A 23,801-nucleotide genomic window follows, 5' to 3' on the forward strand; every position below is an offset into this window, starting at 1 on the left:
ACGGGTAGCCCCCTCTGGATGGTAGCAGGACCTCTAGACAGTAGAGTTTACGGGTAGCCCCCTCTGGATGGTAGCAGGACCTCTAGACAGTAGAGTTTACGGGTAGCCCCCTCTGGATGGTAGCAGGACCTCTAGACAGTAGAGTTTACGGGTAGCCCCCTCTGGATGGTAGCAGGACCTCTAGACAGTAGAGTTTACGGGTAGCCTGCTTAGTATGCCAATATGACTTGAAGTGTGTTTTGTGTGTGTGTTACAGGAAGATGTGGTGGAGATAGAGTATGTGGAGAGGTTCACCGCTCCCCAACCAGAGGAGTGTATGATGCATGATGACTGGATCAGCTCAGTGGAGGCAGACTCTGAATGGTAAGAGACATGACGTCTAACCCAGACTCTGAATGGTAGAGACCCTAACCCAGAGACCCTAACCCAGAGACCCTAACCCAGAGACCCTAACCCAGACTCTGAATGGTAGAGACCCTAACCCAGACTCTGAATGGTAGAGACCCTAACCCAGAGACCCTAACCCAGACTCTGAATGGTAGAGACCCTAACCCAGAGACCCTAACCCAGACTCTGAATGGTAGAGACCCTAACCCAGACTCTGAATGGCAGAGACCCTAACCCAGAGACCCTAACCCAGACTCTGAATGGCAGAGACCCTAACCCAGAGACCCTAACCCAGAGACCCTAACCCAGAGACCCTAACCCAGAGACCCTAACCCAGAGACCCTAACCCAGAGACCCTAACCCAGACTCTGAATGGCAGAGACCCTAACCCAGAGACCCTAACCCAGAGACCCTAACCCAGACTCTGAATGGTAGAGACCCTAACCCAGAGACCCTAACCCAGACTCTGAATGGCAGAGACCCTAACCCAGAGACCCTAACCCAGAGACCCTAACCCAGACTCTGAATGGTAGAGACCCTAACCCAGAGACCCTAACCCAGAGACCCTAACCCAGACTCTGAATGGTAAGAGACCCTAACCCAGAGACCCTAACCCGGACTCTGAATGGTAGAGACCCTAACCCAGAGACCCTAACCCAGAGACCCTAACCCAGAGACCCTAACCCAGACTCTGAATGGTAAGAGACCCTAACCCAGAGAGACCCTAACCCAGAGAGACCCTAACCCAGAGAGACCCTAACCCAGAGAGACCCTAACCCAGAGACCCTAACCCAGAGACCCTAACCCAGACTCTGAATGGTAAGAGACCCTAACCCAGAGACCCTAACCCAGAGACCCTAACCCAGACTCTGAATGGTAGAGACCCTAACCCAGAGACCCTAACCCAGACTCTGAATGGTAAGAGACCCTAACCCAGAGACCCTAACCCAGACTCTGAATGGTAGAGACCCTAACCCAGAGACCCTAACCTAGAGACCCTAACCCAGACTCTGAATGGTAAGAGACCCTAACCCAGAGACCCTAACCCAGACTCTGAATGGTAAGAGACCCTAACCCAGAGACCCTAACCCAGACTCTGAATGGTAGAGACCCTAACCCAGACTCTGAATGGTAGAGACCCTAACCCAGAGACCCTAACCCAGAGACCCTAACCCAGACTCTGAATGGTAAGAGACCCTAACCCAGAGACCCTAACCCAGAGACCCTAACCCAGAGACCCTAACCCAGACTCTGAATGGCAGAGACCCTAACCCAGAGACCCTAACCCAGAGACCCTAACCCAGACTCTGAATGGTAGAGACCCTAACCCAGACTCTGAATGGTAGAGACCCTAACCCAGAGACCCTAACCCAGAGACCCTAACCCAGAGACCCTAACCCAGAGACCCTAACCCAGACTCTGAATGGTAGAGACCCTAACCCAGAGACCCTAACCCAGAGAGACCCTAACCCAGAGACCCTAACCCAGACTCTGAATGGTAGAGACCCTAACCCAGAGACCCTAACCCAGAGACCCTAACCCAGAGACCCTAACCCAGAGACCCTAACCCAGAGACCCTAACCCAGAGACCCTAACCCAGACTCTGAATGGTAGAGACCCTAACCCAGAGACCCTAACCCAGAGAGACCCTAACCCAGAGACCCTAACCCAGACTCTGAATGGTAGAGACCCTAACCCAGAGACCCTAACCCAGAGACCCTAACCCAGAGACCCTAACCCAGACTCTGAATGGTAAGAGACCCTAACCCAGAGCCAGAGTCATTGTTTTACAAGTCACAAGTAAGTCTCAAGACTTAGCACGCAAGTCCCAAGTCAAGACAGGCAAGTCCGAGTCAAGTCTCCTGTCAAGAGCGACAAGTCTCAGCCTCCCGGGTGGCGCAGTGGTCTAGGGCACTGCATTGCAGTGCTAGCTGCGCCACCAGAGACTCTGGGTTCGCGTCCAGGCTCTGTCGCAGCCGGCCGCGACCGGGAGGTTCTTGGGGCGAAGCACAATTGGCCTAGCGTCGTCCGGGTTAGGGAGGGTTTAGCCGGTAGGGATATCCTTGTCTCATCGGGCACAAGCGACTCCTGTGGCGGGCCGGGCGCAGTGCACGCCAACCAAGGGGGGCCAGGTACACGGTGTTTCCTCCGACACATCGGTGCGGCTGGCTCCGGGTTGGAGGCGCGCTGTGTTAAAGAAGCAGTGCTGCTTGGTTGGGTTGTGCTTCGGAGGACGCATGGCTTTCGACCTTCGTCTCTCCCGAGCCCGTACGGGAGTTGTAGCGATGAGACAAGATAGTAATTACTAGCGATTGGATACCACGAAAATTGGGGAGAAAAGGGGGTATAAAATAAAATAAAAAAGAGCGGCAAGTCTCAAGTCGTAAAGTTTTAGTCTCGAGTGCTAATGTGCTAATGTAATACTATTTCATATTTTAACCAGAGTAATAGTTAGGATCTTACATTTACGCAAATCATGAATGCTTTAAAAAAATATATATATTTATTACTTTCCAAATAAACTTTATTATTTCCATGGAAATACATGGGTAGCCATGAGAAAGACCCGCCCCACCCCATTGCGATCGACTTTCGAGGACCGCTATGTGGCGCAATCGGGCGATGTAGGCTTGTACACAATCGCACAACCTTAACACGCACACACACACACACACACACCCTCTCTGTGGTTACAGTAGGACACACACACACACACACACACACACACACACACACACACACCCTCTCTGTGGTTACAGTAGGACACACACACACACACACACACACACACACACACACACACACACACACACACACACACACACACACACACACACACACACACACACACCCTCTCTGTGGTTACAGTAGGACACACACACACACACACACCCTCTCTGTGGTTACAGTAGGACACACACACACACACACACACACACACACACACACACACACACACACACACACACACCCTCTCTGTGTGGTTACAGTAGGCTAACGTATGCCAATGGTTTCAGGAACAGCAGTAACATCAGGCAGGATGCCTGGTCAGTTGTAGCACAGTCTTTGGTGCAATGATCACGTTCCCGCACTGACTGACTGTGTGGAGGCTCATTGATTTAACGTTACGTTAGCCTACATGCTACACCAGTAAAGTTATGTATCGGCTCTATTAGCCACGACTTACCGTTCTTGGTGCAGCTTCAAATGTCGAATAAAGTTGGAAGTTGCTGCGTCTCCGTCTGTCATCTTCTTCCCGCGTGTTTTGCAAGTTGCAATCCGTTTTTTGTTGACTACAGTGTCGTCTTCATATCCGAACGTCATCATTTTGGGGATCATCTTTCCACGGGCTCCGTTCTGAATCCACCCGCCGACGTTCCTCTGTACTGCCACGCGCAACTTTTTCTCAGCTCGCACAATTTGATTGGCTGCTGTCCGATTCAAACTGTAATCCGTTAAATGAAGAGTTGTTGCCCTGCACACTTATTTTAATAGCATCGCTTTTATTATTTGGGCTTGGGGGAGGGTGTCAGGTCGAGACAAAAGGCTCAAGTCCAAGTTAAGTCCCGAGTCATTGGTGTCAAAGTCGAGTTGCAAGTCACCACATTTGTCACTCGAGTCTGACCAGAGTCCACACCTCTGCCAGAGACCCTAACCCAGATACCCGATGTTAATGATGTCTGCTCCAGGATCCTGACGGGTTCCTACGATAAGACGGCCAGGATCTGGTCTCTGGAGGGCAAGGCTGTGATGACGGTGGCCGGACACACGGACGTGGTGAAGGACGTGGCCTGGGTCAAGAGAGGTAAGGGGGAGGGTCTGGGTCACTTGGAGCTGATTTGCTGGTGTTTTTACATTTTATTTTATTTCTAACTTGGGGGGACAAATAAAATCACCCGGGGGCCAAATTCAGCCTGAGGGCCGCCTGTTGGGCAACCCTGGTCTTGATCGTCTCATCCTGACACCCCTATGTTTGCCTAGATGGCCTGACCTCCCTGCTGCTCACGGCCTCTCTGGACCAAACCATTCTGCTGTGGGAGTGGAACTCTGAGAGGAACAAGCTGAAAGCTAGACACTGTTGCCGTGGACACGCTGGGAGTGTTGACACTATCGCCACGGATCCCACACGCACTAAGGTGACAGGGGAGGAGGAGAAGACGGGGGGGAGGAGACGAGGAGAAGAAGATGGGGGGGCGGAGGAGGAGGAGACGGGTGGGAGAGGAGGAGGAGACGGGTGGGAGAGGAGGAGGAGACGGGTGGGAGAGGAGGAGAAGACGGGTGGGAGGAGACGAGGAGAAGAAGATGGGGGGGCGGAGGAGGAGGAGACGGGTGGGAGAGGAGGAGAAGACGGGTGGGAGAGGAGGAGAAGACGGGGGGGAGGAGGAGGAGAAGGGGGGGAGAGGAGGAGGAGGAGAAGACGGGGGGGAGGGAGGAGACGGGGGGAGGGAGGAGAAGACGGGAAGGAGGAGGAGGAGACATCGGGGAGGAGACGGGGGGGAGGAGGAGGAGACATGGGGGAGAAGACGGGGGGAGGAGGAGGAGACATCGGGGAGGAGACGGGGGGGAGGAGGAGGAGACATGGGGGGGAGGAGAAGACGGGAAGGAGGAGGAGGAGACATCGGGGAGGAGACGGGGGGGAGGAGGAGGAGACATGGGGGGGAGGAGAAGAAGACGGGGGGATATGCAGCTGTCAACATCACTGCTCAGGAACTAATAGATGTATTTTTGTCTTCATTCCTCTCAGTTCTGCAGTGGTTCCTGGGACAAGATGCTGAAGATCTGGTCTGCAGGTACTATTGGACTCTGGGATGATAATGGAGTGAGATTAGTTTCCAGCTCCATGTGTATATATAGTATCTGTAGTATCCATGTTAACTATGTATCTCCTGTGTTTCCCTGCTAACTGTTGTCCTGCCAGTGGCCACAGAGGAGGAAGAGGAGGAGGTAGAGGAGCCTCCCAGCAGACCCAGAAAGAAGCAGAAGACTGAACAGCTGGGACTGACCAGGGTGAGGAGAGCAGCCTGACCCAGACTAACCCAGACTAACCCTATCAGACTGACCAGGGTGAGGAGAGCAGCCTGACCCAGACTAACCCTATCAGACTGACCAGGGTGAGGAGAGCAGCCTGACCCAGACTAACCCAGACTAACCCTATCAGACTGACCAGGGTGAGGAGAGCAGCCTGACCCAGACTAACCCAGACTAACCCTATCAGACTGACCAGGGTGAGGAGAGCAGCCTGACCCAGACTAACCCAGACTAACCCTATCAGACTGACCAGGGTGAGGAGAGCAGCCTGACCCAGACTAACCCAGACTAACCCTATCAGACTGACCAGGGTGAGGAGAGCAGCCTGACCCAGACTAACCCTATCAGACTGACCAGGGTGAGGAGAGCAGCCTAACCCAGACTAACCCTATCAGACTGACCAGGGTGAGGAGAGCAGCCTGACCCAGACTAACCCAGACTAACCTTATCAGACTGACCAGGGTGAGGAGAGCAGCCTGACCCTTAACCCAGACTAACCCTATCAGACTGCCCAGGGTGAGGAGAGCAGCCTGACCCAGACTAACCCAGACTAACCCTATCAGACTGACCAGGGTGAGGAGAGCAGCCTGACCCAGACTAACCCAGACTAACCCTATCAGACTGACCAGGGTGAGGAGAGCAGCCTGACCCAGACTAACCCTATCAGACTGACCAGGGTGAGGAGAGCAGCCTGACCCAGACTAACCCTATCAGACTGACCAGGGTGAGGAGAGCAGCCTAACCCAGACTAACCCTATCAGACTGACCAGGGTGAGGAGAGCAGCCTGACCCAGACTAACCCTATCAGACTGACCAGGGTGAGGAGAGCAGCCTGACCCAGACTAACCCAGACTAACCCCATCAGACTGACCAGGGTGAGGAGAGCAGCCTGACCCAGACTAACCCTATCAGACTGACCAGGGTGAGGAGAGCAGCCTAACCCAGACTAACCCAGACTAACCCTATCAGACTGACCAGGGTGAGGAGAGCAGCCTGACCCAGACTAACCCAGACTAACCCTATCAGACTGACCAGGGTGTGGAGAGCAGCCTGACCCAGACTAACCCAGACTAACCCTATCAGACTGACCAGGGTGTGGAGAGCAGCCTGACCCAGACTAACCCAGACTAACCCTATCAGACTGACCAGGGTGTGGAGAGCAGCCTGACCCAGACTAACCCTATCAGACTGACCAGGGTGAGGAGAGCAGCCTAACCCAGACTAACCCTATCAGACTGACCAGGGTGAGGAGAGCAGCCTGACCCAGACTAACCCAGACTAACCCTATCAGACTGACCAGGGTGTGGAGAGCAGCCTGACCCAGACTAACCCTATCAGACTGACCAGGGTGAGGAGAGCAGCCTAACCCAGACTAACCCTATCAGACTGACCAGGGTGAGAAGAGCAGCCTGACCCAGACTAACCCAGACTAACCCTATCAGACTGACCAGGGTGAGGAGAGCAGCCTGACCCAGACTAACCCAGACTAACCCTATCAGACTGACCAGGGTGAGGAGAGCAGCCTGACCCATACTAACCCAGACTAACCCTATCAGACTGACCAGGGTGAGGAGAGCAGCCTGACCCAGACTAACACAGACTAACCCTATCAGACTGACCAGGGTGAGGAGAGCAGCCTAACCCAGATTAACCCTATCAGACTGACCAGGGTGAGGAGAGCTGCCTAACCCAGACTAACCCTATCAGACTGACCAGGGTGAGGAGAGCAGCCTGACCCAGACTAACCCAGACTAACCCTATCAGACTGACCAGGGTGAGGAGAGCAGCCTAACCCAGACTAACCCTATCAGACTGACCAGGGTGAGGAGAGCAGCCTGAACCAGACTAACCCTATCAGACTGACCAGGGTGAGGAGAGCAGCCTGAACCAGACTAACCCAGACTAACCCAGACTAACCCTATCAGACTGACCAGGGTGAGGAGAGCAGCCTGAACCAGACTAACCCTATCAGACTGATCAGGGTGAGGAGAGCAGCCTGACCCAGACTAACCCAGACTAACCCTATCAGACTGACCAGGGTGAGGAGAGCAGCCTGACCCAGACTAACCCAGACTAACCCTATCAGACTGACCAGGGTGAGGAGAGCAGCCTAACCCAGACTAACCCTATCAGACTGACCAGGGTGAGGAGAGCAGCCCCTCATGATGTTATCCAGGGTTAGGGGCTCCTCCGTGGTGTTATCCAGGGTTAGGGGCTTCCTCGTGGTGTTATCCAGGGTTAGGGGCTCCCCCGTGGTGTTATCCAGGGTTAGGGGCTTCCTCGTGGTGTTATCCAGGGTTAGGGGCTTCCTCGTGGTGTTATCCAGGGTTAGGGGCTCCCTCGTGGTGTTATCCAGGGTTAGGGGCTCCCTCGCGGTGTTATCCAGGGTTAGGGGCTCCCTCGCGGTGTTATCCAGGGTTAGGGGCTCCCTCGCGGTGTTATCCAGGGTTAGGGGCTCCCTCGCGGTGTTATCCAGGATTAGGGGCTCCCTCGCGGTGTTATCCAGGGTTAGGGGCTCCCTCGCGGTGTTATCCAGGGTTAGGGGCTCCCTCGCGGTGTTATCCAGGGTTAGGGGCTCCCTCGCGGTGTTATCCAGGGTTAGGGGCTCCCTCGCGGTGTTATCCAGGGTTAGGGGCTCCCTCGCGGTGTTATCCAGGGTTAGGGGCTCCCTCGCGGTGTTATCCAGGGTTAGGGGCTCCCTCGCGGTGTTATCCAGGGTTAGGGGCTCCCTCGCGGTGTTATCCAGGGTTAGGGGCTCCCTCGCGGTGTTATCCAGGGTTAGGGGCTCCCTCGCGGTGTTATCCAGGGTTAGGGGCTCCCAGGGCTCCAGTTGGTCAGTAGTGTATCATAGTATTAATCATCTGAACCAAAGCCCCATATACTACCCACCATCATTTACAAAATAGCCTCCAACACTCTACTCAACAAATTGGATGCAGTCTATCACAGTGCCATCCGTTTTGTCACCAAAGCCCCATATACTACCCACCACTGCGACCTGTATGCTCTCGTTGGCTGGCCTTCGCTTCATACTCGTCGCCAAACCCACTGGTTCCAGGTCATCTACAAGTCTCTGCTAGGTAAAGCCCCCCCTTATCTCAGCTCGCTGGTCACCATAGCAGCACCCACCTGTAGCACGCGCTCCAGCAGGTATATCTCACTGGTCACCCCCAAAGCCAATTCCTCCTTTGGCCGCCTTTCCTTCCAGTTCTCTGCTGCCAATGACTGGAACGAATTACAAAAATCACTGAAGCTGGAGACTCATATCTCCCTCACTAGCTTCAAGCACCAGCTGTCAGAGCAGCTCACTGCAGCTGTACATAGCCCATCTGTAAATAGCCCATCCAACTACCTCATCCCCATACTGTATTTATTTATCTTGCTCCTTTGCACCCCAGTATCTCTACTTGCACATTCATCTACAATTCCAGTGTTTTAATTGCTATATTGTAATTACTTCGCCACCAGGGCCTATTTATTGCCTTACCTCCCTTATCTCACCTCATTTGCCCACACTGTATTATTGACTGTATGTTTGTTTATGTGTAACTCTGTGTTGTTGTTTGTGTCGGAACTGCTTTGCTTTATCTTGGCCAGGTCGCAGTTGTAAATGAGAACTTGTTCTCAACTGGCCTATCTGGTTAAACTATCATTATGACATCATGACCTGGTTAAACTATCATTATGACATCATGACCTGGTTAAACTATCATTATGACATCATGACCTGGTTAAATAGAAAACATAAAATCTTCCTCTTCTAGACACCCCTCATGACTTTGTCTGGTCACAACGAGGCAGTGTCGTCTGTCCTCTGGTTGGACAGCGAGGAGATCTGCAGTGCATCCTGGGACCACAGCATCCGCCTCTGGGACGCCGAGACCGGAAGCATGAAGACCACACTGGTGAGAGACTCTAACTCTAGACCACACTGGTGAGAGACTCTAACCCCAGACCACACTGGTGAGAGACTCTAACCCCAGACCACACTGGTGAGAGACTCTAACCCTAGACCACACTGGTGAGAGACTCTAACCCTAGACCACACTGGTGAGAGACTCTAACCCCAGACCACACTGGTGAGAGACTCTAACCCCAGACCACACTGGTGAGAGACTCTAACCCCAGACCACACTGGTGAGAGACTCTAACCCCAGACCACACTGGTGAGAGACTCTAACCCCAGACCACACTGGTGAGAGACTCTAACCCCAGACCACACTGGTGAGAGACTCTAGACCACACTGGTGAGAGACTCTAACCCCAGACCACACTGGTGAGAGACTCTAACCCCAGACCACACTGGTGAGAGACTCTAACCCTAGACCACACTGGTGAGAGACTCTAACCCTAGACCACACTGTTGAGAGACTCTAACCCTAGACCACACTGGTGAGAGACTCTAACCCCAGACCACACTGGTGAGAGACTCTAACCCCAGACCACACTGGTGAGAGACTCTAACCCTAGACAACACTGGTGAGAGACTCTCTAGACCACACTGGTGAGAGACTCTAACCCTAGACCACACTGGTGAGAGACTCTCTAGACCACACTGGTGAGAGACTCTAGACCACACTGGTGAGAGACTCTAACCCCAGACCACACTGGTGAGAGACTCTAGACCACACTGGTGAGAGACTCTAACCCTAGACCACACTGGTGAGAGACTCTAACCCCAGACCACACTGGTGAGAGACTCTAACCCCAGACCACACTGGTGAGAGACTCTAGACCACACTGGTGAGAGACTCTAACCCCAGACCACACTGGTGAGAGACTCTAACCCCAGACCACACTGGTGAGAGACTCTAACCCCAGACCACACTGGTGAGAGACTCTAACCCCAGACCACACTGGTGAGAGACTCTAACCCTAGACCACACTGGTGAGAGACTCTAACCCCAGACCACACTGGTGAGAGACTCTAACCCCAGACCACACTGGTGAGAGACTCTAACCCCAGACCACACTGGTGAGAGACTCTAACCCCAGACCACACTGGTGAGAGACTCTAACCCCAGACCACACTGGTGAGAGACTCTAACCCCAGACCACACTGGTGAGAGACTCTCTAGACCACACTGGTGAGAGACTGTAACCCTAGACCACACTGGTGAGAGACTCTCTAGACCACACTGGTGAGAGACTCTAACCCTAGACCACACTGGTGAGAGACTCTCTAGACCACACTGGTGAGAGACTCTAGACCACACTGGTGAGAGACTCTAACCCCAGACCACACTGGTGAGAGACTCTAGACCACACTGGCGAGAGACTCTAACCCCAGACCACACTGGTGAGAGACTCTAACCCCAGACCACACTGGTGAGAGACTCTAACCCCAGACCACACTGGTGAGAGACTCTAACCCCAGACCACACTGGTGAGAGACTCTAACCCCAGACCACACTGGTGAGAGACTCTAACCCCAGACCACACTGGTGAGAGACTCTCTAGACCACACTGGTGAGAGACTCTAGACCACACTGGTGAGAGACTCTAACCCTAGACCACACTGGTGAGAGACTCTCTAGACCACACTGGTGAGAGACTCTAACCCCAGACAACACTGGTGAGAGACTCTAACCCTAGACAACACTGGTGAGAGACTCTCTAGACCACACTGGTGAGAGACTCTAGACCACACTGGTGAGAGACTCTCTAGACCACACTGTTGAGAGACTCTAGACCACACTGGTGAGAGACTCTAACCCTAGACCACACTGGTGAGAGACTCTAGACCACACTGGTGAGAGACTCTAACCCTAGACCACACTGGTGAGAGACTCTCTAGACCACACTGGTGAGAGACTCTAACCCCAGACAACACTGGTGAGAGACTCTAACCCTAGACAACACTGGTGAGAGACTCTCTAGACCACACTGGTGAGAGACTCTAGACCACACTGGTGAGAGACTCTCTAGACCACACTGTTGAGAGACTCTAGACCACACTGGTGAGAGACTCTAACCCTAGACCACACTGGTGAGAGACTCTAACCCTAGACAACACTGGTGAGAGACTCTAGACCACACTGGTGAGAGACTCTCTAGACCACACTGTTGAGAGACTCTAGACCACACTGGTGAGAGACTCTCTAGACCACACTGTTGAGAGACTCTAGACCACACTGGTGAGAGACTCTAGACCACACTGGTGAGAGACTCTAACCCTAGACCACACTGGTGAGAGACTCTAGACCACACTGGTGAGAGACTCTAACCCTAGACCACACTGGTGAGAGACTCTAACCCTAGACCACACTGGTGAGAGACTCTAACCCTAGACCACACTGGTGAGAGACTCTAACCCTAGACCACACTGGTGAGAGACTCTAACCCCAGACCACACTGGTGAGAGACTCTAACCCCAGACCACACTGGTGAGAGACTCTAACCCTAGACCACACTGGTGAGAGACTCTAGACCACACTGGTGAGAGACTCTAACCCTAGACCACACTGGTGAGAGACTCTCTAGACCACACTGGTGAGAGACTCTAACCCCAGACAACACTGGTGAGAGACTCTAACCCTAGACAACACTGGTGAGAGACTCTCTAGACCACACTGGTGAGAGACTCTAGACCACACTGGTGAGAGACTCTCTAGACCACACTGTTGAGAGACTCTAGACCACACTGGTGAGAGACTCTAACCCCAGACCACACTGGTGAGAGACTCTAACCCCAGACCACACTGGTGAGAGACTCTCTAGACCACACTGGTGAGAGACTCTAACCCTAGACCACACTGGTGAGAGACTCTCTAGACCACACTGGTGAGAGACTCTAGACCACACTGGTGAGAGACTCTAGACCACACTGGTGAGAGACTCTAACCCCAGACCACACTGGTGAGAGACTCTAACCCTAGACCACACTGGTGAGAGACTCTAACCCTAGACCACACTGGTGAGAGACTCTAACCCTAGACCACACTGGTGAGAGACTCTAACCCCAGACCACACTGGTGAGAGACTCTAACCCCAGACCACACTGGTGAGAGACTCTAGACCACACTGGTGAGAGACTCTAACCCTAGACCACACTGGTGAGAGACTCTCTAGACCACACTGGTGAGAGACTCTAACCCCAGACAACACTGGTGAGAGACTCTAACCCTAGACCACACTGGTGAGAGACTCTAACCCTAGACCACACTGGTGAGAGACTCTAGACCACACTGGTGAGAGACTCTAACCCCAGACCACACTGGTGAGAGACTCTAACCCCAGACCACACTGGTGAGAGACTCTAACCCCAGACCACACTGGTGAGAGACTCTAACCCTAGACCACACTGGTGAGAGACTCTAACCCTAGACCACACTGGTGAGAGACTCTAACCCTAGACCACACTGGTGAGAGACTCTAACCCCAGACCACACTGGTGAGAGACTCTAACCCTAGACCACACTGGTGAGAGACTCTAGACCACACTGGTGAGAGACTCTAGACCACACTGGTGAGAGACTCTAACCCCAGACCACACTGGTGAGAGACTCTAACCCCAGACCACACTGGTGAGAGACTCTAACCCCAGACCACACTGGTGAGAGACTCTCTAGACCACACCCCTCACAACCTCTTAATTGATGACTGATTGGTTAATCTCCCCTTCTCTTCTTCTCTATAGACGGGCAGTAAGGTGTTTAACCACATCTCCTACTCTCCACTGTCTCGTCGCCTGGCCTCTGGCAGCACTGACAGACACATCCGGCTGTGGGACCCTCGCTCCAAAGGTCACATCAAACTTCATTTAAACATCTCTGTGCACTTTCCAATGTACATTAGAACGTCTCTCTGACGTGAGTGGATTTATTATGGATCCCCGTTAGTTCCTGCCAAGGCAGCAGCTACTCTTCCTGGGGTTTATTATGGATCCCCATTAGTTCCTGCCAAGGCAGCAGCTACTCTTCCTGGGGTTTATTATGGATCCCCATTAGTTCCTGCCAAGGCAGCAGCTACTCTTCCTGGGGTTTATTATGGATCCCCATTAGTTCCTGCCAAGGCAGCAGCTACTCTTCCTGGGGCTTATTATGGATCCCCATTAGTTCCTGCCAAGGCAGCAGCTACTCTTCCTGGGGTTTATTATGGATCCCCAATAGTTCCTGCCAAGGCAGCAGCTACTCTTCCTGGGGTTTATTATGGATCCCCATTAGTTCCTGCCAAGGCAGCAGCTACTCTTCCTGGGGTTTATTATGGATCCCCATTAGTTCCTGCCAAGGCAGCAGCTACTCTTCCTGGGGTTTATTATGGATCCCCATTAGTTCCTGCCAAGGCAGCAGCTACTCTTCCTGGGGTTTATTATGGATCCCCATTAGTTCCTGCCAAGGCAGCAGCTACTCTTCCTGGGGTTTATTATGGATCCCCATTAGTTCCTGCCCAGGCAGCAGCTACTCTTCCTGGGGTTTATTATGGATCCCCATTAGTTCCTGCCAAGGCAGCAGCTACTCTTCCTGGGGTTTATTATGGATCCCCATTAGTTCCTGCCAAGGCAGCAGCTACTCTTCCTGGGGTTTATTATGGATCCCCATTAGTTCCTGCCAAGGCAGCAGCTACTCTTCCTGGGGTTTATTATGGATCCCCATTAGTTCCTGCCAAGGCAGCTGCTACTCTTCCTGGGGTTTATTATGGATCCCCGTTAGTTCCTGTCAAGGCAGCGGCTTCTCTTCCTGGGGTTTATTATGGATCCCCGTTAGTTCCTGCCAAGGCAGCAGCTACTCTTCCTGGGGTTTATTACGGATCCCCGTTAGTTCCTGCCAAGGCAGCAGCTACTCTTCCTGGGGTTTATTACGGATCCCCGTTAGTTCCTGCCAAGGCAGCAGCTACTCTTCCGGGGGTTTATTACGGATCCCCGTTAGTTCCTGCCAAGGCAGCAGCTACTCTTCCTGGGGTTTATTACGGATCATCATTAGTTCCTGCCAAGGCAGCTGCTACTCTTACTGGGGTTTATTACGGATCCCCATTAGTTCCTGCCAAGGCAGCAGCTACTCTTCCTGGGGTTTATTACGGATCCCCATTAGTTCCTGCCAAGGCAGCGGCTACTCTTCCTGGGGTTTATTACGGATCCCCATTAGTTCCTGCCAAGGCAGCGGCTACTCTTCCTGGGGTTTATTACGGATCCCCATTAGTTCCTGCCAAGGCAGCAGCTACTCTTCCTGGGGTTTACTATGGATCCCCATTAGTTCCTGCCAAGGCAGCGGCTACTCTTCCTGGGGTTTACTATGGATCCCCATTAGTTCCTGCCAAGGCGGAAGCTACTCTTCCTGGGGTTTATTATGGATCCCCATTAGTTCCTGCCAAGGCAGCGGCTACTCTTCCTGGGGTTTACTATGGATCCCCATTAGTTCCTGCCAAGGCAGCGGCTACTCTTCCTGGGGTTTATTATGGATCCCCATTAGTTCCTGCCAAGGCGGAAGCTACTCTTCCTGGGGTTTATTATGGATCCCCATTAGTTCCTGCCAAGGCAGCGGCTACTCTTCCTGGGGTTTATTATGGATCCCCATTAGTTCCTGCCAAGGCGGAAGCTACTCTTCCTGGGGTTTATTATGGATCCCCATTAGTTCCTGCCAAGCCGGAAGCTACTCTTCCTGGGGTTTATTATGGATCCCCATTAGTTCCTGCCAAGGCAGCTGCTTCTCTTCCTGGGGTTTATTATGGATCCCCATTAGTTCCTGCCAAGGCAGCTGCTTCTCTTCCTGGGGTTTATTATGGATCCCCATTAGTTCCTGCCAAGGCAGCAGCTACTCTTCCTGGGGCTTATTATGGATCCCCATTAGTTCCTGCCAAGGCAGCAGCTACTCTTCCTGGGGTTTATTATGGATCCCCATTAGTTCCTGCCAAGGCAGCGGCTACTCTTCCTGGGGTTTATTATGGATCCCCATTAGTTCCTGCCAAGGCGGAAGCTACTCTTCCTGGGGTTTATTATGGATCCCCATTAGTTCCTGCCAAGGCAGCGGCTACTCTTCCTGGGGTTTATTATGGATCCCCATTAGTTCCTGCCAAGGCGGAAGCTACTCTTCCTGGGGTTTATTATGGATCCCCATTAGTTCCTGCCAAGGCAGCGGCTACTCTTCCTGGGGTTTATTATGGATCCCCATTAGTTCCTGCCAAGGCGGAAGCTACTCTTCCTGGGGTTTATTATGGATCCCCATTAGTTCCTGCCAAGCCAGCAGCTACTCTTCCTGGGGTTTATTATGGATCCCCATTAGTTCCTGCCCAGGCAGCAGCTACTCGTTCTGGGGTTTATTATGGATCCCCATTAGTTCCTGCCAAGGCAGCAGCTACTCTTCCTGGGGTTTATTATGGATCCCCATTAGTTCCTGCCAAGGCAGCAGCTACTCTTCCTGGGGTTTATTATGGATCCCCATTAGTTCCTGCCAAGGCAGCAGCTACTCTTCCTGGGGTTTATTATGGATCCCCATTAGTTCCTGCCAAGGCAGCAGCTACTCTTCCTGGGGTTTATTATGCATCCCCATTAGTTCCTGCCAAGGCAGCAGCTACTCTTCCTGGGGTTTATTATGGATCCCCATTAGTTCCTGCCAAGGCAGCTGCTACTCTTCCTGGGGTTTATTACGGATCCCCGTTAGTTCCTGCCAAGGCAGCAGCTACTCTTCCTGGGGTTTATTACGGATCCCCGTTAGTTCCTGCCAAGGCAGCAGCTACTCTTCCGGGGGTTTATTACGGATCCCCGTTAGTTCCTGCCAAGGCAGCAGCTACTCTTCCTGGGGTTTATTACGGATCATCATTAGTTCCTGCCAAGGCAGCTGCTACTCTTCCTGGGGTTTATTACGGATCCCCATTAGTTCCTGCCAAGGCAGCAGCTACTCTTCCTGGGGTTTATTACGGATCCCCATTAGTTCCTGCCAAGGCAGCGGCTACTCTTCCTGGGGTTTATTACGGATCCCCATTAGTTCCTGCCAAGGCAGCGGCTACTCTTCCTGGGGTTTATTACGGATCCCCATTAGTTCCTGCCAAGGCAGCGGCTACTCTTCCTGGGGTTTATTACGGATCCCCATTAGTTCCTGCCAAGGCAGCAGCTACTCTTCCTGGGGTTTATTATGGATCCCCATTAGTTCCTGCCAAGGCAGCGGCTACTCTTCCTGGGGTTTACTATGGATCCCCATTAGTTCCTGCCAAGGCAGCAGCTACTCTTCCTGGGGTTTACTATGGATCCCCATTAGTTCCTGCCAAGGCAGCGGCTACTCTTCCTGGGGTTTATTATGGATCCCCATTAGTTCCTGCCAAGGCGGAAGCTACTCTTCCTGGGGTTTATTATGGATCCCCGTTAGTTCCTGCCAAGGCGGAAGCTACTCTTCCTGGGTTTTTTTACGGATCCCCGTTAGTTCCTGCCAAGGCAGCAGCTACTCTTCCTGGGGTTTATTACGGATCCCCGTTAGTTCCTGCCAAGGCAGAAGCTACTCTTCCTGGGGTTTATTACGGATCCCCGTTAGTTCCTGCCAAGGCAGCAGCTACTCTTCCTGGGGTTTATTACGGATCCCCGTTAGTTCCTGCCAAGGCAGCAGCTACTCTTCCTGGGGTTTATTACGGATCCCCGTTAGTTCCTGCCAAGGCAGCAGCTACTTTTCCTGGGGTTTATTACGGATCCCCGTTAGTTCCTGCCAAGGCAGCAGCTACTCTTCCGGGGGTTTATTACGGATCCCCGTTAGTTCCTGCCAAGGCAGCAGCTACTCTTCCTGGGGTTTATTACGGATCATCATTAGTTCCTGCCAAGGCAGCTGCTACTCTTCCTGGGGTTTATTACGGATCCCCATTAGTTCCTGCCAAGGCAGCAGCTACTCTTCCTGGGGTTTATTACGGATCCCCATTAGTTCCTGCCAAGGCAGCAGCTACTCTTCCTGGGGTTTATTACGGATCCCCATTAGTTCCTGCCAAGGCAGCAGCTACTCTTCCTGGGGTTTATTACGGATCCCCATTAGTTCCTGCCAAGGCGGAAGCTACTCTTCCTGGGGTTTATTACGGATCCCCATTAGTTCCTGTCAAGGGAGCAGCTACTCTTCCTGGGGTTTATTATGGATCCCCATTAGTTCCTGCCAAGGCAGCAGCTACTCTTCCGGGGGTTTATTATGAATCCCCATTAGTTCCTGTCAAGGGAGCAGCTACTCTTCCTGGGGTTTATTATGGATCCCCATTAGTTCCTGTCAAGGCAGCAGCTACTCTTCCTGGGGTTTATTATGGATCCCCATTAGTTCCTGCCAAGGCGGAAGCTACTCTTCCTGGGGTTTATTATGGATCCCCATTAGTTCCTGCCAAGCCAGCAGCTACTCTTCCTGGGGTTTATTATGGATCCCCATTAGTTCCTGCCCAGGCAGCAGCTACTCGTTCTGGGGTTTATTATTGATCCCCATTAGTTCCTGCCAAGGCAGCAGCTACTCTTCCTGGGGTTTATTATGGATCCCCATTAGTTCCTGCCAAGGCAGCAGCTACTCTTCCTGGGGTTTATTATGGATCCCCATTAGTTCCTGCCAAGGCAGCAGCTACTCTTCCTGGGGTTTATTATGGATCCCCATTAGTTCCTGCCAAGGCAGCAGCTACTCTTCCTGGGGTTTATTATGGATCCCCATTAGTTCCTGCCAAGGCAGCAGCTACTCTTCCTGGGGTTTATTATGGATCCCCATTAGTTCCTGCCAAGGCAGCTGCTACTCTTCCTGGGGTTTATTACGGATCCCCGTTAGTTCCTGCCAAGGCAGCAGCTACTCTTCCTGGGGTTTATTACGGATCCCCGTTAGTTCCTGCCAAGGCAGCAGCTACTCTTCCGGGGGTTTATTACGGATCCCCGTTAGTTCCTGCCAAGGCAGCAGCTACTCTTCCTGGGGTTTATTACGGATCATCATTAGTTCCTGCCAAGGCAGCTGCTACTCTTCCTGGGGTTTATTACGGATCCCCATTAGTTCCTGCCAAGGCAGCAGCTACTCTTCCTGGGGTTTATTACGGATCCCCATTAGTTCCTGCCAAGGCAGCGGCTACTCTTCCTGGGGTTTATTACGGATCCCCATTAGTTCCTGCCAAGGCAGCGGCTACTCTTCCTGGGGTTTATTACGGATCCCCATTAGTTCCTGCCAAGGCAGCGGCTACTCTTCCTGGGGTTTATTACGGATCCCCATTAGTTCCTGCCAAGGCAGCAGCTACTCTTCCTGGGGTTTATTATGGATCCCCATTAGTTCCTGCCAAGGCAGCGGCTACTCTTCCTGGGGTTTACTATGGATCCCCATTAGTTCCTGCCAAGGCAGCAGCTACTCTTCCTGGGGTTTACTATGGATCCCCATTAGTTCCTGCCAAGGCAGCGGCTACTCTTCCTGGGGTTTATTATGGATCCCCATTAGTTCCTGCCAAGGCGGAAGCTACTCTTCCTGGGGTTTATTATGGATCCCCGTTAGTTCCTGCCAAGGCGGAAGCTACTCTTCCTGGGTTTTTTTACGGATCCCCGTTAGTTCCTGCCAAGGCAGCAGCTACTCTTCCTGGGGTTTATTACGGATCCCCGTTAGTTCCTGCCAAGGCAGAAGCTACTCTTCCTGGGGTTTTTTACGGATCCCCGTTAGTTCCTGCCAAGGCAGCAGCTACTCTTCCTGGGGTTTATTACGGATCCCCGTTAGTTCCTGCCAAGGCAGCAGCTACTCTTCCTGGGGTTTATTACGGATCCCCGTTAGTTCCTGCCAAGGCAGCAGCTACTCTTCCTGGGGTTTATTACGGATCCCCGTTAGTTCCTGCCAAGGCAGCAGCTACTCTTCCGGGGGTTTATTACGGATCCCCGTTAGTTCCTGCCAAGGCAGCAGCTACTCTTCCTGGGGTTTATTACGGATCATCATTAGTTCCTGCCAAGGCAGCTGCTACTCTTCCTGGGGTTTATTACGGATCCCCATTAGTTCCTGCCAAGGCAGCAGCTACTCTTCCTGGGGTTTATTACGGATCCCCATTAGTTCCTGCCAAGGCAGCAGCTACTCTTCCTGGGGTTTATTACGGATCCCCATTAGTTCCTGCCAAGGCAGCAGCTACTCTTCCTGGGGTTTATTACGGATCCCCATTAGTTCCTGCCAAGGCGGAAGCTACTCTTCCTGGGGTTTATTATGGATCCCCATTAGTTCCTGCCAAGGCAGAAGCTACTCTTCCTGGGGTTTATTATGGATCCCCATTAGTTCCTGCCAAGCCAGCAGCTACTCTTCCTGGGGTTTATTATGGATCATCATTAGTTCCTGCCAAGGCAGCTGCTACTCTTCCTGGGGTTTATTATGGATCCCCATTAGTTCCTGCCAAGGCAGCAGCTTCTCTTCCTGGGGTTTATTATGGATCCCCATTAGTTCCTGCCAAGGCAGCAGCTACTCTTCCTGGGGTTTATTATGGATCCCCATTAGTTCCTGCCAAGGCAGCAGCTACTCTTCCTGGGGTTTATTATGGATCCCCATTAGTTCCTGCCAAGGCAGCAGCTACTCTTCCTGGGGTTTATTATGGATCCCCATTAGTTACTACCAAGGCAACAGCTACTCTTCCTGGGGTTTATTACGGATCCCCATTAGTTCCTGCCAAGGCAGCAGCTACTCTTCCTGGGGTTTATTATGGATCCCCATTAGTTCCTGCCAAGGCAGCAGCTACTCTTCCTGGGGTTTATTATGGATCCCCATTAGTTCCTGCCAAGGCAGCAGCTACTCTTCCTGGGGTTTATTACGGATCCCCATTAGTTCCTGCCAAGGCAGCAGCTACTCTTCCTGGGGTTTATTACGGATCCCCATTAGTTCCTGCCAAGGCAGCAGCTACTCTTCCTGGGGTTTATTACGGATCCCCATTAGTTCCTGCCAAGGCGGAAGCTACTCTTCCTGGGGTTTATTATGGATCCCCATTAGTTCCTGCCAAGGCAGAAGCTACTCTTCCTGGGGTTTATTATGGATCCCCATTAGTTCCTGCCAAGCCAGCAGCTACTCTTCCTGGGGTTTATTATGGATCATCATTAGTTCCTGCCAAGGCAGCTGCTACTCTTCCTGGGGTTTATTATGGATCCCCATTAGTTCCTGCCAAGGCAGCAGCTTCTCTTCCTGGGGTTTATTATGGATCCCCATTAGTTCCTGCCAAGGCAGCAGCTACTCTTCCTGGGGTTTATTATGGATCCCCATTAGTTCCTGCCAAGGCAGCAGCTACTCTTCCTGGGGTTTATTATGGATCCCCATTAGTTCCTGCCAAGGCAGCAGCTACTCTTCCTGGGGTTTATTATGGATCCCCATTAGTTACTACCAAGGCAACAGCTACTCTTCCTAGGGTTTATTATGGATCCCCATTAGTTACTACCAAGGCAACAGCTACTCTTCCTAGGGTTTATTATGGATCCCCATTAGTTACTACCACATATCTACAATACATTAAGTGTGTTACCTCAGACCACTACTACCACATATCTACAATACATTTAAGTGTGTTACCTCAGACCACTACTCTACTACCACATATCTACAATACATTAAGTGTGTTACCTCAGACCTCTACTACCACATATCTACAATACATTAAGTGTATTACCTCAGACCACTACTCTACTACCACATATCTACAATACATTAAGTGTGTTACCTCAGACCTCTACTACCACATATCTACAATACATTAAGTGTGTTACCTCAGACCACTACTCTACTACCACATATCTACAATACATTAAGTGTGTTACCTCAGACCTCTACTACCACATATCTACAATACATTAAGTGTATTACCTCAGACCACTACTCTACTAACACATATCTACAATACATTAAGTGTGTTACCTCAGACCACTACTACCACATATCTACAATACATTAAGTGTGTTACCTCAGACCACTACTACCACATATCTACAATACATTAAGTGTGTTACCTCAGACCACTACTCTACTAACACATATCTACAATACATTAAGTGTGTTACCTCAGACCACTACTACCACATATCTACAATACATTAAGTGTATTACCTCAGACCACTACTCTACTACCACATATCTACAATACATTAAGTGTATTACCTCAGACCACTACTCTACTAACACATATCTACAATACATTAAGTGTGTTACCTCAGACCACTACTACCACATATCTACAATACATTAAGTGTGTTACCTCAGACCACTACTCTACTAACACATATCTACAATACATTAAGTGTGTTACCTCAGACCACTACTCTACTACCACATATCTACAATACATTAAGTGTGTTACCTCAGACCACTACTACCACATATCTACAATACATTAAGTGTGTTACCTCAGACCTCTACTACCACATATCTACAATACATTAAGTGTGTTACCTCAGACCACTACTACCACATATCTACAATACATTAAGTGTGTTACCTCAGACCTCTACTACCACATATCTACAATACATTAAGTGTGTTACCTCAGACCTCTACTACCACATATCTACAATACATTAAGTGTGTTACCTCAGACCACTACTCTACTACCACATATCTACAATACATTAAGTGTGTTACCTCAGACCACTACTCTACTACCACATATCTACAATACATTAAGTGTGTTACCTCAGGCCACTACTACCACATATCTACAATACAACATCCATGTCTATGTGTGTGTAGAGTGCGTGTGTTATTGTGTGTGTGTTTCTCTTCACAGTCCCCGCTGTTCCATAAGGTGTGTATTTATCTGTTTGTGTAGACGGGTCGTTGGTGTTGCTGTCTCTTACCTCTCACAGCGGCTGGGTCACAGCGGTGAAGTGGGCTCCTTCCCATGAGCACCAGCTGGTGTCTGGTTCCCTCGACAACCTGGTCAAACTCTGGGACACCAGGAGGTCTGTATGCTGGGGGATGTAGGGGTTATGGGCTGGGGTGGTAGAGGGTGGGGTGGTAGGGGCCGGGGTGGTAGGGGGCGGGTTGGTAGGGGCTGGGATGGTAGAGGCTGGGATGGTAGGGGGTGGGATGGTAGGGGCCGGGGTGGTAGGGGCCCGAGGCGGTAGGGGCCGGGGTGGTAGGGGCCGAGGCGGTAGGGGCCGGGGCGGTAGAGGCCGGGGGGGTAGAGGGTGGGGTGGTAGGGGGGTAGAGGCTGGGGGGGTAGAGGCTGGGGTGGGGTGGTAGGGGGGTGAGGCTGGGGGGTGCTAGGCGGTAGAGGCTGGGGGGGTAGGCGGTAGAGGCTGGGGGGTGCTAGGCGGTAGAGGCTGGGGGGTGCTAGGCGGTAGAGGCTGGGGGGTGCTAGGCGGTAGAGGCTGGGGTGGTAGGGGGTAGAGGCTGGGGTGGTAGGGGGTAGAGGCTGGGGGTGCTAGGCGGTAGAGGCTGGGGAAGTAAGGGATAGAGGCTGGGGGGTGCTAGGCGGTAGAGGCTGGGGGGTGCTAGGCGGTAGAGGCTGGGGTGGTAGGGGGTAGAGGCTGGGGGTGGTAGGGGGTAGAGGCTGGGGGTGGTAGGGGGTAGAGGCTGGGGAAGTAAGGGATAGAGGCTGGGGGGGTAGGGGATCTAGTGTTTACAAAAGTGTGTTTGTGTTCCAGCTGCAAGGCCCCTTTGTATGATGTGTCTGCCCACGAGGACAAGGTGCTCTGTGTGGACTGGACTGACAGCAGGGTGAGACACCAGCACACATCTAGCCTGTATTAACTAACCCTAACCCATTTAACCTGTATTCTGTTCAAAGTTTTGTGTTCCCTCTGTCTCTTCCAACGGTTGTACCTCCTCTCCTCTTGCAGTTGATTTTGAGTGGAGGAGCTGACAACAAACTGTACACATACAGATACACAGCCTGCGAGACAGACGCTGGAGCGTAGACTAGACAGACCGGAGACAGACGCTGGAGCGTAGACTAGACAGATATAGCACCTGTGTTTTTATTGGATGTTATTGAAATGCGGTATCCAGTCTGTGATTATTCTGAATGATAATTTGTTTGGTTACTCTTTATTTCTCTGATGTATTGCCTGTTGATTAAAGCCTTTCCTGATGTAGACATGTGTATTTATGAACTGCTACAGTTGTGTTGATAGAGGCTGTTCTTCCTGATATAAGATAGCCACGGTGACATACTGTTTTCTAAGATACAGATAGGTTCCATGTAATACTGTGTATGTATGCAGCCACATCGTTTACAGATTAAACTACTGTATTGAGCACCATCCAGTGGCAGGTCTCTATACTGTTCTCTCTTGGGATAGATGAATAGATACAGGCCTACTTGTGTTTATCATGTGGCATTATAATTCCCACTGTCGTTGTTAATCGGAATGTCTGTCTACATCCATGGTATACCAGTGTTTAAATACAATAACTACCCAGTCATCAGGTTTTCAGATTAAAGATATTTTGTATTTTCCTGCAGCTTTTATTAGGGTTGTATTCTTGAAGATGCTTGTTTTCGTCCTACATGACGTGCACCGCAAAACA

The 23,801-nt window shown here is 51.7% G+C and overlaps 1 protein-coding gene across 1 annotated transcript; it reads left to right on the plus strand.

Annotated features, from left to right (window-relative positions):
* Nucleotides 1–256: 256 nt before the first annotated feature.
* Nucleotides 257–23,365, plus strand: LOC129843357 (ribosome biogenesis protein wdr12; the record flags this gene model as incomplete). Its single annotated transcript, XM_055912056.1, is given in 10 exon segments — nt 257–363; nt 4,077–4,192; nt 4,369–4,523; nt 5,132–5,177; nt 5,306–5,394; nt 9,180–9,320; nt 13,055–13,160; nt 22,096–22,228; nt 22,916–22,988; nt 23,111–23,365. Coding segments are annotated over 10 exon segments (1,044 nt in total), but the record flags the coding sequence as incomplete, so codon positions are not given.
* Between the last annotated feature and the right edge of the window lie 436 nt (nt 23,366–23,801).

The sequence above is a fragment of the Salvelinus fontinalis genome, unplaced genomic scaffold (assembly GCF_029448725.1).
Source record: "Salvelinus fontinalis isolate EN_2023a unplaced genomic scaffold, ASM2944872v1 scaffold_0124, whole genome shotgun sequence".
Lineage (NCBI taxonomy): Eukaryota > Metazoa > Chordata > Actinopteri > Salmoniformes > Salmonidae > Salvelinus > Salvelinus fontinalis.